The 13,401-nt window shown below is 45.0% G+C and overlaps 1 protein-coding gene across 3 annotated transcripts in view; it reads left to right on the forward strand.

Moving 5' to 3' along the window:
• Positions 1 to 10,393: 10,393 nt before the first annotated feature.
• Positions 10,394 to 13,401, forward strand: part of SH3GLB1 (SH3 domain containing GRB2 like, endophilin B1) — a 42,074-nt gene continuing 39,066 nt past the window's right edge. For all 3 annotated transcript variants that reach the window (XM_075287183.1, XM_075287181.1, XM_075287182.1), the window contains exon 1: positions 10,394 to 10,567. In XM_075287183.1, coding sequence (XP_075143284.1) covers positions 10,505 to 10,567 — 63 coding nt within the window. In that variant the 5' untranslated portion in view covers positions 10,394 to 10,504. The remainder of the gene's footprint in view (positions 10,568 to 13,401) is intronic.

The following is a 13,401-nucleotide window of genomic DNA, read 5'->3' on the forward strand; positions in this document are numbered from 1 at the left end:
ACCGTGGCATTTACACCACATGGGGCCCTGACCTTACAATTTTTTGAGTTAGAAATCATTTTTTATCATGATAGTAATATTACTGTGGATTTGGGTAAAGTGACTGTTCATTAAAGGGTTATTCTCATCTCAGCAAAATGCTGCCAAGATAAGAATTACTGCTCCCTATCCCAACCCCCAAGGCGGGACTTATACTAACAGCCATGGAGTGTTTTTGTACGCTGTTTCCATTACTCCCATAGGGAAAAATGGGAGCTACAGAAGCCCTGTAGCTCGGCTGTTACATTATGAGGCAGCATATTGCTGTTAGGCTCCATGCACACATCCGAGTATGCCATCCAAAGGGTCCATTGAAAACAGAGCATGTCCTATCCTGTTCTGTTTCATCGGAACAAAATCAGAAGTCACCATAGAGATAAATGCATCATGAGGGGCAACACGGTGGCTCAGTGGTTAGCACTGCAGCCTTGCAGCGCTGGAGTCCTGGATTCGAATCCCGTCAAGAACAACATCTGCAAGGAGTTTGTATGTTCTCCCTGTGTATGCATGGATTTCCTCCCATTCTACAAAGACATATTGATAGGAATATTTTTATTTTTTTTTTAATTTACATTGTGATCCCTATATGGGGGTCATAATCTACAAAAAAAAAAGAGATAAATGCATCACAGAATGCACTCAGATGTCACCCCAAGTGCATTATGCTGCAAAATAGGCCCCACCTTTGTCATGTACATAGGGTCTAAAAAGTTGTGATTGGGATTGATTAGCATTGTTTAACCACTTGATGCCCCAGTTAATTGTGATCGTTGCATCTAAGCCATTGATTGTATGGAATCTGCCATCTTCAAACCAATCTGCACCCTTACATCATGGTGCTAACTGGCAGTTCTGACAAGGGACAGCTGTGTTGACCCAAAGGGAGAAAAGAAAAAGACATTTGCTCTTTTGTCCTGATATAAGTAAAATCATACAATAAATGGTCCTACATTTGCTTAACCTGATTGACACTGAGCTGATGTTGTACCAAGTGAAAATTAAAGAAGTTTGCCCATATCCCTCTCTCACCAGGTTTACCTGCTTTGATTTCTTCTCAATTCCTGTATTCTTCAGCAAGCTTGTGGGTGGGCTTTGACTGCTTAATGGACAGGGCACTATGAAGTACCTTACTAGATATAGACATTGCCTATGGGGCCCCCAACCTATGGGGCCCCGGCCTAAGAGTGTCGTAAGTTTTAATTCCAGCAAAGGGGACTTTCCGTGAAGCCTTAGTCTGGGACCCCACAGGCCGTGGGAAAAATCACAACGTTTTACAGTAGCTGTAAAGTGGATGGGATTCTTGTGGATCCTATGCCCACTTTGTGATAAAAAGTGCAGCGTGGACATGCTGAGATTTCCAAAACCGGCACAGTTTTGGAAATCGCAGCATGTCAAGCCGGTGGCTTTCCCGTAGATATAATTGTAACAGAAAGTCCGCGGAGGAAAACTCTGCAAACTTTCTGTTCCTGCCGCAGTTTTTCCCGTAGCGTTTTATAGCTGCGGGTTGTCCCGAGGAGCCTTAGCCTTTAATACCTGCCAGAAATAGGATTTATTAGGATTATTATCCTACCTGTGAGCTTTCACTAGGAACCCAGCTGCTATGACAACCATTGTTGGATGGTCAATTGAGAACTCTGCCCCACATGATTAACCATAGCTCCTGGGTCCACAACATAGATTCCCTGAGCACCTGTGACATACAGGTATGTCACAATGGGTGAAGGGGTTAAACCACACATTAAATTTAAAAGCAGTTATCCCTAAGGCTGCCTTCACACAGAGTGACGCCGGCTGCCATTCACAGCCGTACACGCGAGCGCTGCGGAAGGCTCCCGAACACTTCCCATTCACTTCAATGGGAGCGCTCGTGAAGCCGGCTCGCGTGTACGGCTGTGAATGGCAGTCGGCGTTACTCCATGTGAAGGCAGCCTAACACTAACTTGCTATAAAAAAAGGGTAAAGGATCAATAGTGTGAATGTGGATTTATTATTTTCAAACCAACAATTTCTTCTTTCCCTGACAACTTTATGAGCATGTGAAATCATCAGTAATAGTCGCTGTACAATCCACTTCCACTGTGACATTTACCATTGTCAGGGGATAATCCTACACATTAGGGAGAGTGTGTGCCTACATAGGCAGTACGGAGACTTACACGTCATTCCTGCTCCGCTAGGGATTCTGGGTAAAAAATATGCAAATCTATTCTCCTGGATGTAATTAGGAGAACAGTGCCTCTGTATGCTGCCCTCTAGGGACAGCCCCCTTAATATCATGCATGACTCAGTTAATAAGCCTACTATCATGATGCAGAGTTTATTTCCAAATTAGTATTTTTATTCCAAAAGGGAATCTGTTCCTTTTGGAATAGAAATACTAATTTGTCAATAAACTCTGCATCATGTTAGTAGGCTTATTACCTGAGTCATGCATGATGTTAAGGGGGCTGTCCTCTAGAGGGCAGCATACAGAGTGCACTGTTCTCCTAATTACATCCTGGAGAATAGATTTGCATATTTTTTACCCATATACCATTGTAGCAGAGTTAACCCAAACTTCTGCGGTTGAATAAATTGCTGCAGCGTAAGAGTTGGTTCATATCTGCATTTGAATTCCGTCTGGGGGAGACCGCATAGGGACCACCCCCGAACTGAGCACCAAACGCAATTGCAGGTGCTGTGCAGTAAAAGCACAAGGATCCCCATAGACTATAATGGGGTCCATATGCTTGCCACCAGATCTCCGCACAGAACATGCAGAGACGAAAGTAGTTCACAATCTACTTTCCTGTCCGCATGATTTGTGCGGGCAGCGCACAGCAAGCACACAGACCCCATTATAGTCTATGGTGTCGTGTACTTTTACTGCACAGCACTTGCAATTGCATTTTGTATTCCATTAGGGAGGCCCCCATGCGCACGAAGGGTAAGATACATGATCCCAAAAGACAACACAAACCATTGAAAAGTCACTGGAAAACTTTTCTCAATTACCTTTCATTGGTTGTTGTTGTCTCCTGCAATAAGATATCAGACTGCAGCAGTTTACCCATTTGCAGAAAGACGTTCAGATTAACTCTGCTACATCTGTCCATCTATTTCACTATTGCAAAATTTACTGGATTAAATGTATTCAGTTTATACTACATGGGTAATTCTGGGAGAGAACAGCGCCAAAAACTGTGGTAAACAGGAAGCACCAAAGTATGTTATTCCTTTTTTGCTTTCCAAAGAAATGTTGAAAACTCCACAAAATGCCATGTTTCCTCTAACTATAAATACCTTGATAAAAATCAGACAGCAGGAATAATAATTCCAGGGTGGAAGTTCTGATAAAGAAACTTGTGAACCTCGTTGGCCAGGAATATTAATCTTTTATAATGTAACATTTTTATTTTTTTTTTACTAATTCTTTATTTATGTTGTATAAAACAAAAATAACAAAGACTCCGCTTATGTAGGAGCCAGGAAACATCTCACACAAGATGCAACTACAGGGAGCATAACAAGGTAAGGTATATCTGTAGTGACAAGCGCAGCAAGAGGCAAATGCACTGACATAGGGGAAGGGAAGGGGGAGGGGAGAAGAAGGTATAGAGAGGAATGGGAAAAGATAGAGAGAAGAAATGGAAGGGAAGGGGAAAGGGAAAAAAACAAAGGGGGGGGGGGGGTTGTGAAGGATATGGAGTTCAAGCAACCTCTCCACCAGGGGCAAAGCCCACAGGTGGTAACTTAGCGCACTGGGTCTCTGCGAACCCTGGAAAAAGAGCCATGGCGTCCAGGTTGCAGTAAAGGGTTCATGCATGTTAGGAAGGCACCCACTAAGATCCTCCATGCTTTGGATGTCATCCACCTTACTGATCCAATGAATAAGTGAGGGTGGAGTGGGAGACTTCCAGAATGCAGGAATGCAAACCCTGGCAACATTAACCACATGTTTCAGGGAAGATTTGCGATAAGCCCGAAATAGTCAAAGAGGTGAAGCAGGTAGAAAGCAGCGTCTGAGGGGGGCTGGCCTTATATACCATGCAAATCACCCAGTGGACCCCCTCCCAGAAGTCCCTCAGCTCAGAACACTCCCAGAAGATGCACAGCAATGTCCCCTCCTCTGTGCCACATCGCCAACACCTCGAGGAAGCAGACAAGAACAGTTTGCGTAATTTGGATGCGACATAGAATCATTTGTTAAAAAGTTTGTATCTTGCTTCTTGATATCTACTTGCAATTGAACTCTTGTGGGCAAATTCAAGAATCCTAGAGAATTGTGAGTCAAAGAAGACAAGTATTCAGGTCGGTCTTCCATTTAGACAGGAAGGCAGGCTTGTAACCCAGAGGCGGGAAAACCAACAACAGGTAAAATCCGAGAGGAAGTGTGTGACCGGGCCAGACCCGGGACAGGCCTTCTCTATTCTGTAACTGTATATGTCCAGGCACCATATGCACATTAAAGGGCACAGGCTGGTGATGGCATCATACAGTGCAATGTATATGTGTGATGAGAATAACCTATATCATAAAAACAACAGAACAATTGTATAAACAATGCTACCTATGATGCCGCCACTGCTACCTCCTATGCTGTCCCTGCTACCTAGATTGTAAGCTCTTGTGAGTAGGGCCCTCAGTCCCATGGACTCTGTAATGCCTCATTTTATTTGTACTAGAACCTTACCAATTGTAAAGTGCTGCTAAATACTGTATATGATTTATCATTCACATACACCTTATGTCGGGTTCACATCTACGCCCGGCCTCCACTTTGCAAGTTTCCGTCTTCTGCCCGAGAACCCGGACAGGAGACGGAAACTGGCAGTCACTTTTCAAATCCAATCATTTGAATGGGTTTGCAAAGTGTCCACCTGTGAGCATCTTCCGAACACAAATATCCAAGCACCGGAGACAGTACAAATATATACATAGTAACGACCCCCAGAAAAATATAGGTTCAGTCAAACATGAAATTGTTCCCAAATCTCTATGTAAGTGGCATTTTTATAAAAGTAGAAGCCACTCAGGCACATTATTCTGTGTACACTGGGGACACTACAGGACATTATACTGCATGAAGGGGCCACTATTGGATGTTATACTGTATGGAGGAGCCAATACTGGAGATTACACTGTATGGGGGCTACTATGGGACTTTATAGTATATGGGGGGACCATTATGAGACATTATACTGTATTGGGGGGGTCATTATCAGACATTATACTGTATGGGGACAACTATGGAAGATTATACTGTATGGACGGGCCACTATGGACTGGCTATGTAGATATTGTACTGTATTGGGGCCAGGGCCCGGCTCCAGGTTTTTAAGGGGCCTTGGGTGACAGAGCCTCAGTGGGCCCCCTTGTGGAGGAGGCGGGAGTTGGGACACCTACGCCGTACCACCCAACTTTTGAAGAGTAGAAAGAGGGACAAAATGTGCGGCACATTTAGCTCCGCCCACTTTTATGTTGACCCCACCCATTCTCGTTCATTTTTCATGTGCTCCCACGCAGTATAATGCTCCTACAGTCACCCGTAAATTATATGCGCCCCTCCATCTCTCCCCCAGTTTCATATACACCATTCCTCTGCCCCAGTTTCATGTCCCCCCTCCATCTTTGTCCCCAGTTTCATGCCGTTCTCCCCCCCTTCATCTGCCCCAGTCTCATGCCGTTCTCCCCCCCTTCATCTGCCCCAGTGTCATGCCATTCTCCCCCCCTCTTCATCTGCCCCAGTGTCATGCCGTTCTCCCCCCTTCATCTGCCCCAGTGTCATGCCGTTCTCCCCCCCCTTCATCTTCCCCAGTGTCATGCCGTTCTCCCCCCTCTTCATTTGCCACCAGTTTTATGGGCCCCCTTCATTATGTTCCACCTTAATGTTTAACAAAAAAAAACACTTACACTCAACCTCCAACGCTCCCCCGCCACTCTCTCCGATCTCACTCCACTCACATAGTTGTAGGCCCGATGTGACGTCATCATATTGCACCTACAAATGCAGAAGCAGGACCACAGTGTTAAAGGAGGAACTGAGCTGTGACAGCTCCTGCTTTAATCGCCTATGTATTCAGCTCATCGGCGTCCAACAGACGCTGATGAGCTGAAATCGGGACAGGCAAGTGCTAGGGTGGGCAAGTGCCGGGGGGCCCCCAGAGGCTCTGTGGGCCCCGGCACTTGCCTGACTATGCCGTGTGCTGACGCCGGCCCTGATTGGGGCTACTATGGGACATTATACTGCATGGAGGGGCCACTATCAGACATTATACTATATGGGGCCCATTATGGAACATTATACTGTATGGGGGGCATTATGACACATGATATTGTATTAAAGGGGTTGTCCCATCACAAGGATCCTATCTATACTGCTTATTAATGTGAATGTAAGACTTTTCCTAAATACATTGCTTCAGCAAAACTGCTTTGGTTGTCCACTATCTTACTTTATTCATTTTTTTTTTTTACACATCCCTTGACTTATCTGGTCATAAGTCAAGTGATGTATCTGCCTGCTCTCAGGGGGGAGGGAGGAGGGGCTAAGTGCACGGGAGCGAGCCTGGAGGTGGTTTACCCTTTGGGGGGAAGGGGCCGCCAATACAGACCCGGCATCCGCTGTAATAGAGGGGCGGATGCCGGGGACGGTTAGACGCCGGCACAGATGCCTGCAACATCGCTGCTGGCTTCATGAAGGGCAGGAGCACAGTGATGTCGCAGGCATCTGTGCATGTGTGCCAGCGTCTAACTGTCCCCGGCATCCGCCTCTCTATTGCAGCGGATGCCGGGTCTGTATTCACATATGCAAAGCCAGCGGCGAGATGCCGCTGGCCCTGCATGCACGCTCATAGATGGTGAGACCAGTCTAGCCTTCACAATGCGAATACAGACCCGGCATCCGCTGTAATAGAGAGAGGCGGATGCCGGGTCTGTATTCGCATTATGTAGGCTAGACTGGTCTCACCATCTATGAACGTGCACGCAGGGCCAGTGGCATCTCGCCGCTGGCTTTGCATATGTAACCCCGCCCACCAATGACGCAACAAAGCAGGAAGACAGAAGATTTTACAGCAACGAAGACTGGTGAGTATGTGACGTGGGAATACCCCTTTAAGGGGCCACTATGAAACAATATACTTAAGGTGGTGACTATGGAACATTATACTGTATGGAGGCCACTATGGGACATTATACTGTATGAGGGCTACTATGGGACATTATACTGTATGGAGGGGCCACTATGAGACATTATTGTTTATGGGAGGCACAATGAGACATTATACTGTATGGGAGGCCACTATGGGATATCATACTGTATGAGAGGCCACTATTATGCACATTGAACATTATGCTGTATGGGGGCCACAATGGGACATTATAATGTATGAAGGGGCCTGTAAGGGACATTATATTGTAGGGGGGGAGGGGCACAATGGGACATTATATTGTATGTGGGGCTACTATGCAACATTATACTGTATGGGCGCCACTATGGGACAATATACTGTATGGGGACCACTAAGGCACTGTGGGGGTTGTCATTTTATATGTGGAGTCCATTATATTACATGTGGAGGACACTGTGGGGGTCATTATATTACACGTGGGGGCACTGAGGACACCATTATAATACATGTGGCGGGCACTGAAGGGACCATTGCATAATTGTTAACAAAGGCTCTAAACAAAGCCTTATTTTATTAATTTTTATAAGTGATCGTTACTCGGTTGGAATGTTTTCTCACTAAGTAGTACCGTGCTTGAAAAAGCTCAGAACCACTGCTCTAGGTAGCACTGTTGGTAATACCACAACGAGATACCTCAGTCTCTGCAATACAAAGGAGCAAATCAAATGTAATACCTGCAGTGAAAAAGGAGGAGGGATATATATATATATATATATATATATATATATATAAATGTATAGAAACGCCAAAATATATACCTTACATCTTCCACTTTACTTTCTAGAAAATATATCTAATCCCTCCTTTTATATATAGCCCCTTATTAATAATCGTTCCCCCGGTCTTATTATTAAAAGCTCCCTTTATAAGTAATAGTTCCTCCAGTCTTAGGGCGGGTTCACATCTGTGCCCCGATCTCCGTTTTGCAGGTTTCTGTTTCTTGCCCGAAACTGGTCAGGAGACGGAAACCTGCAGTCATTTTTAAACCCATTCAAATGAATGGGTTTGAAAAGTGTCCGGCCGTAAGTGCCCGTGAGCGTTTTGTGCTCACCATTTTGTTTTTTAACCGGACACGAAGTCGGACATGCAGGACTTTGTGTCCGGTTAAAAACAAAATGGTTTCGCCGCGGAGAGCACAAAACGCTCACAGGCACTCATGGCCGGACACGGTCTACTAGGTACTAGGAAACCTGAAAACGGAAATCGGGCGCGGGTGTGAACCCAGCGTAACTTACTAATATAAGGCCCTCTTATTAGAAGAGACCCCAGAGTATAATAGAAGTTAGTGGGTGGCGCACCCCACAAACTTTCATTATGAGAGGGTGACTCTCACTGCAGCACGTATCCCTGGGGATAGTGGGGTGTATCCTCATTGAGGTTGGTTGAGAACCACGTCTCTAGAAGACGTTGTTCAATGCAATTTTTGGAAATTGTCAAAATTACATTACCAGCAGGTTTTGGGCTGTACTGTACAGATCCATCCACCTGAGGGCAGTATTGCTGTATTATGTTACATATTGAACGTATACTCATATGAAAACTGCTGTCATTTTGCAGGCCCTCGAGTTCATAGTCCTTGTCAAGATGACAAAACTATATTCAGAAATTGCTTTGTTTGGTGCTAGAGGATATGTATAACCTGCACTTTGGATAGGAAGATGCATATCAAGTGTTTTGAGTCACAAAATATTGCATATAAAAAAATATTTTTTCATAGTCTATTATTCAGCAGCAATGGGTCTAGGGTTACTAGCGTACTTTACTAAAGATTATTCTCACTATTATGGATTACTTATCTACAGGATTCAATAGATGAGAAATGTGGAAACAGTGAAGGCCTAACCCATCGCTATAATGGGGAACCACTGCTCCCTGCGACGGCCGAGCGTTCACAATCATTGCTCTCTACCGTATAATCTCACCACAATGGCTGCACAGTCATTATAGAGGTTTCAGCGTTCACACCACCTATCTTGGGGTCACATGTCAGGGGATTCCACTTAACTGGCATTTCAGGAGATCTACAAAAGTTTCATGATGTCCAAAAACCAACTTGTCTAAGAGGAAAGTTCACACAAGGATTTTTGGACTGGTACCTGAGGCGGCCAAAATACGGGTAGCTGTGACTGGATGCCGATGCACCAGCATCCAGTCGCACACTCCGCTCTGGATTAGGCCCAAATGAATGGGCCTAGTCGGGAGGGAGTGTCTTCAGGCGGATGTCATGAGGCGAATCCACTTGAAAGAATGAGCATCTCGCTACCATTAAAATTTAATTTTTTTGTCCCTAACATGTAGAAATAGCCTTACGATTGGCTATTTGTCTCTTACCTTTAGATGTCTTCTCCGCACCACCGTTCCATAAAAATCCCGGTTTTCGCTGGTATGCAAATGAGTTCTCTCGCAGCACTGGGGGCGGGCCCTAGCACTCAAACAGCACTGGGGGCGTCCCAAATGCTGCGAGAGAACTCTCCAGCGCCGCTTCCATCTTCTTCAGGAACGTGTCTTCTTCCAGCCTGGCTTTAAACTTCTAGGCCTTGGGCAACCGACTGCGCATGCCTGCCGGCCACAGGAAAACGGCTGCTTACAATACTGTGTAAGTGGCCATTCTCTTGTGTCGGCGGGCATACACAGTCAGCTGTGCCGTAGGGCTAGAAGTTTGAAGCCAACCCCCAGGAGAAGACCCGTTCCTGAAGAAGATGGAGGTGGCACTGGAGAGTTCTCTCGCAGCATTGGGGACGCCCACAGTGCTGTTTGAGCGCTAGGGCTCATGTACATACTAGCGAAAACCACCAGGATTTCTCCGAAATGGTGGCGTGGATAAGATATCTCAAGGTAGGAGACAAATAGCCTTTCTTAAGACTATTCCTACGTGTTAGGGACAAAAAATGGTAGAATCCCTTTAAAGGCCAGCTAATATGGAGTTTTACAAATGACAGCACCACAGACATGGTATCCTCCATTTTGCTCTCACAGCTAAGTATGAATACAAAAGCTAAAAATCCACAAAATAAAGCAGTCACTGTAAGGGGGACACCAGCACTGTACTGTGCAGCAACTATGTGTCTGGGGACGCGCCTGCGCAGTCACACACAATGCGTCAGACATCCTGCCCGCTTCACTACGTGCTGTCATCTCTATGGTATGGACGTACACGCGCCCACTTCCGGTCACATGCCCCGTGTGTGGAGCCGAAGCCGCCCAGAGTGTGACAGAGCAGGGCTCCGGGCGGAGCTTTCCCCTTCCTTATCTCTCGGCTACTGTAACCAGCATCCCCCGGTGCCAACAGCAACATGGACTTCAACGTGAAGAAACTAGCGGCGGATGCCGGCACCTTCCTCAGCCGTGCAGTGCAGGTACGGGGGGCAGTCATGGTGTATGGCCTGGGGTAATGGGGTGAGGGCAGGGGGCTCCTGCGGAGCAGCAGGGCGGGGGGTCAGGAAGTTTTACCTGGAGTGATTCCAGCGGCTGCCAGCTGTATGGCATCTATGGGTAGGCTGTGCCCTGGTACACACAGGGGATGTATACACAACGCGTATGGATGTGATACTCAGCTATACAGAGGTAGGGAGCCAGGTATACATATATCACACTCATATATACATGTAGGGGTGTGTATGTACTCAAACATCTCTATAATCTCACATACAGAAGTGGGGGTGTATGGATGAGATCACATATACAGAGGTAGGGAGCTAGGTATATATATATATATGTAGGGGGGTGTATGTACTCCAATATCTGTATAATCTCACATACAGAAGTAGGGGCATATGGATGAGATCACATGTACAGAGGTAGGGACCCCTCTTATAGATATGTCACACTCCTATACTGATGTGGTGTGTGTGTATGTATATATATATATATATATATATATATATATATATATCACTCTCAAAGATGTAGGGGAACCTGTATAGTTTTGTCACACTCATACACATGTAGGGGCATGTGTGTATATATCTATCTATATAATCTCACATTCTCACATACAGATGAAGGGGTGTGTGCATATATATATATATATATATATATATATATATATGTATTATATATAAAATCTGTATAATCTCACACTCTCATATACAGATATTGGTGCCTAGACTGAGCATCCACTTTGTCCTGGTTGTACCTGGCACTTCACTTCTGAGTCATAGCAGTGGGAGCGTCTGATCAGTGGGGGTGCTGAGCTGTATCTCCACAGTCTGATAGGCCATCAGTGTTAGTTTTGGGAGCCTCTTTATGGCTGCACGTTTGGTCTGTTTTAAACATATATTAAGGAGATCCATTGCTAAGGATTGTTGATACAGTGTTCACTTCTCCTTATTATTATGGAAATCTGTCTGAGGCCTAATCCTGTGTTAGATGCATCACATTATCAGGGTGTCGTCATTTTGACATGGGGAAAATATCACTACGTGCATCACTATGGAATTTGCACCTGAGCTTAATATAGATATTACTGGAGTCATAGTGATTTGGGTACTTGTATCACTTGTGATGTGAGACAAGGCTGTAGTACCACACCACATACGTAGGGGGCGCTTAGCATAGTAGTTCTGCTCTCTTTGTGTCGTTTACAGGCAGATGCTGGGAAGCAGTGTTATCTGTGTATACAGGTGTCTAGTATGTACAGCACTGTGCCTGGTAATAAAGAGGCCCCTGTGCTGACCAGAGCTCTGCACCCCCTTCATACAGCTGCTCAGTGATGGTGCTGAAGTCAAATGTTAAAGGGGTTTTCCATTCAAACTAAAAATGAAAGAAGAAAACAAAACAATTCTAGTAACAACATGCGCCTATCAGGTCACAGCGTGCAGGGCGATAATGATAATGCGGCAGGTTTGTCATAAGGGGAATTTTTGAAGTGACATGTTTATTTTATATTCTTATCCTGCAAAGTGAAAGTGACGTTGCGATTGGTTTGTAATGTTGCACCCGTGTGCGCTGTAGAACTCAAAAAATCACAAATCTCTGCTTTTTGACTTTTTAGAATTCTGGACTGCAGGGTTTGCTAAATTCCTCGCATTGCATTGTAATGTACGTCTCCTCCAGCTATACCTCAGCCACTGTGAGATGACGGCCATAATGAGACACCACGTTTGTTGTAGAAGTTTCGGTGGCAGTACCGTTTATTTAAGGCCCAATTCTCATCTGCTCTATCTTCTGTTCCGGGAGTCTGCTTGAGGACCCCCCAAATGGAAACCTATCCGCATAAAAGGAAACGCATGGACCCCATAGACAATAATGAGGTCCACGTGGTTTCTGCACGAAAATTGCAGAGAGAAGAGTCCTGCAAGCATATGTCATGCGGATAGGGGAATGGAATGGCCCGAACGCAGATGTGGATCTGGCCTAAATAGGGTTTGCGTACATACATACATACATACATACATACATGCATACGTGTGTGCTGCCAAGACAACCCCATTTAGATCAATGGATGTGGTTTTCAGTTGCAGAACTGTTACAAATCTGCTACCGTGTGAATTTATCCTAAGGACCCATTTACTGTACAGAATCCTAAAATTACCCCCCTCATTATAAAATGACACTGTCAAAAATGTGTCCTGCTCAGTTTTGCTGTGGACACCTCGGCTCAAAACGTCCCTGATTAAAGGAAATGGGTTTTTTTTATTTACCAAATTTTTATGAGAAACATTTTTTAAGGAGTTGATTTTATTTTTTAAATTTTCCATGTCACTTTTTTTGTTTTGTTTTTTTCTCCAAAGATAAAGTCCAATAATATCCTGCTATTTGGTGTATCCACTAAGGCCTGGCGGGAGCCTTACCAATTCTGTAGGGATTTTGACTTGAGCAGCAATCTCATTTACATCACAGACGAGACTGGCAGGGTAACAATAGAAGTTCACACCTCCAGAGATAAAATCCATCTACTACTGACAATAGATATCACAGCTTATCTATTCTCCCTCCCTGCACAGAACATATCTAGAAACCTCTCCTATAGACCTCAATGAGTCCGCTGCTGCCTATGGCCAGGACTACGGTGTAAAGCATATGACTAAATACTGTTTACAGAGCAGAGGAGAAGCTCAGGCAAGATGGCGGCCCCCATAATCATGTACAGAAAATAGAATTCTAACATTACAATTGTGTCTAATAGGTACTACATTCCCCCTTTACTAGACCATATCAAGCCTGATAGATCACCTTCTCCCCCTTAGTC

The sequence above is a fragment of the Leptodactylus fuscus genome, chromosome 9, assembly GCF_031893055.1.
Source record: "Leptodactylus fuscus isolate aLepFus1 chromosome 9, aLepFus1.hap2, whole genome shotgun sequence".
In the NCBI taxonomy this organism is placed as follows: domain Eukaryota; kingdom Metazoa; phylum Chordata; class Amphibia; order Anura; family Leptodactylidae; genus Leptodactylus; species Leptodactylus fuscus.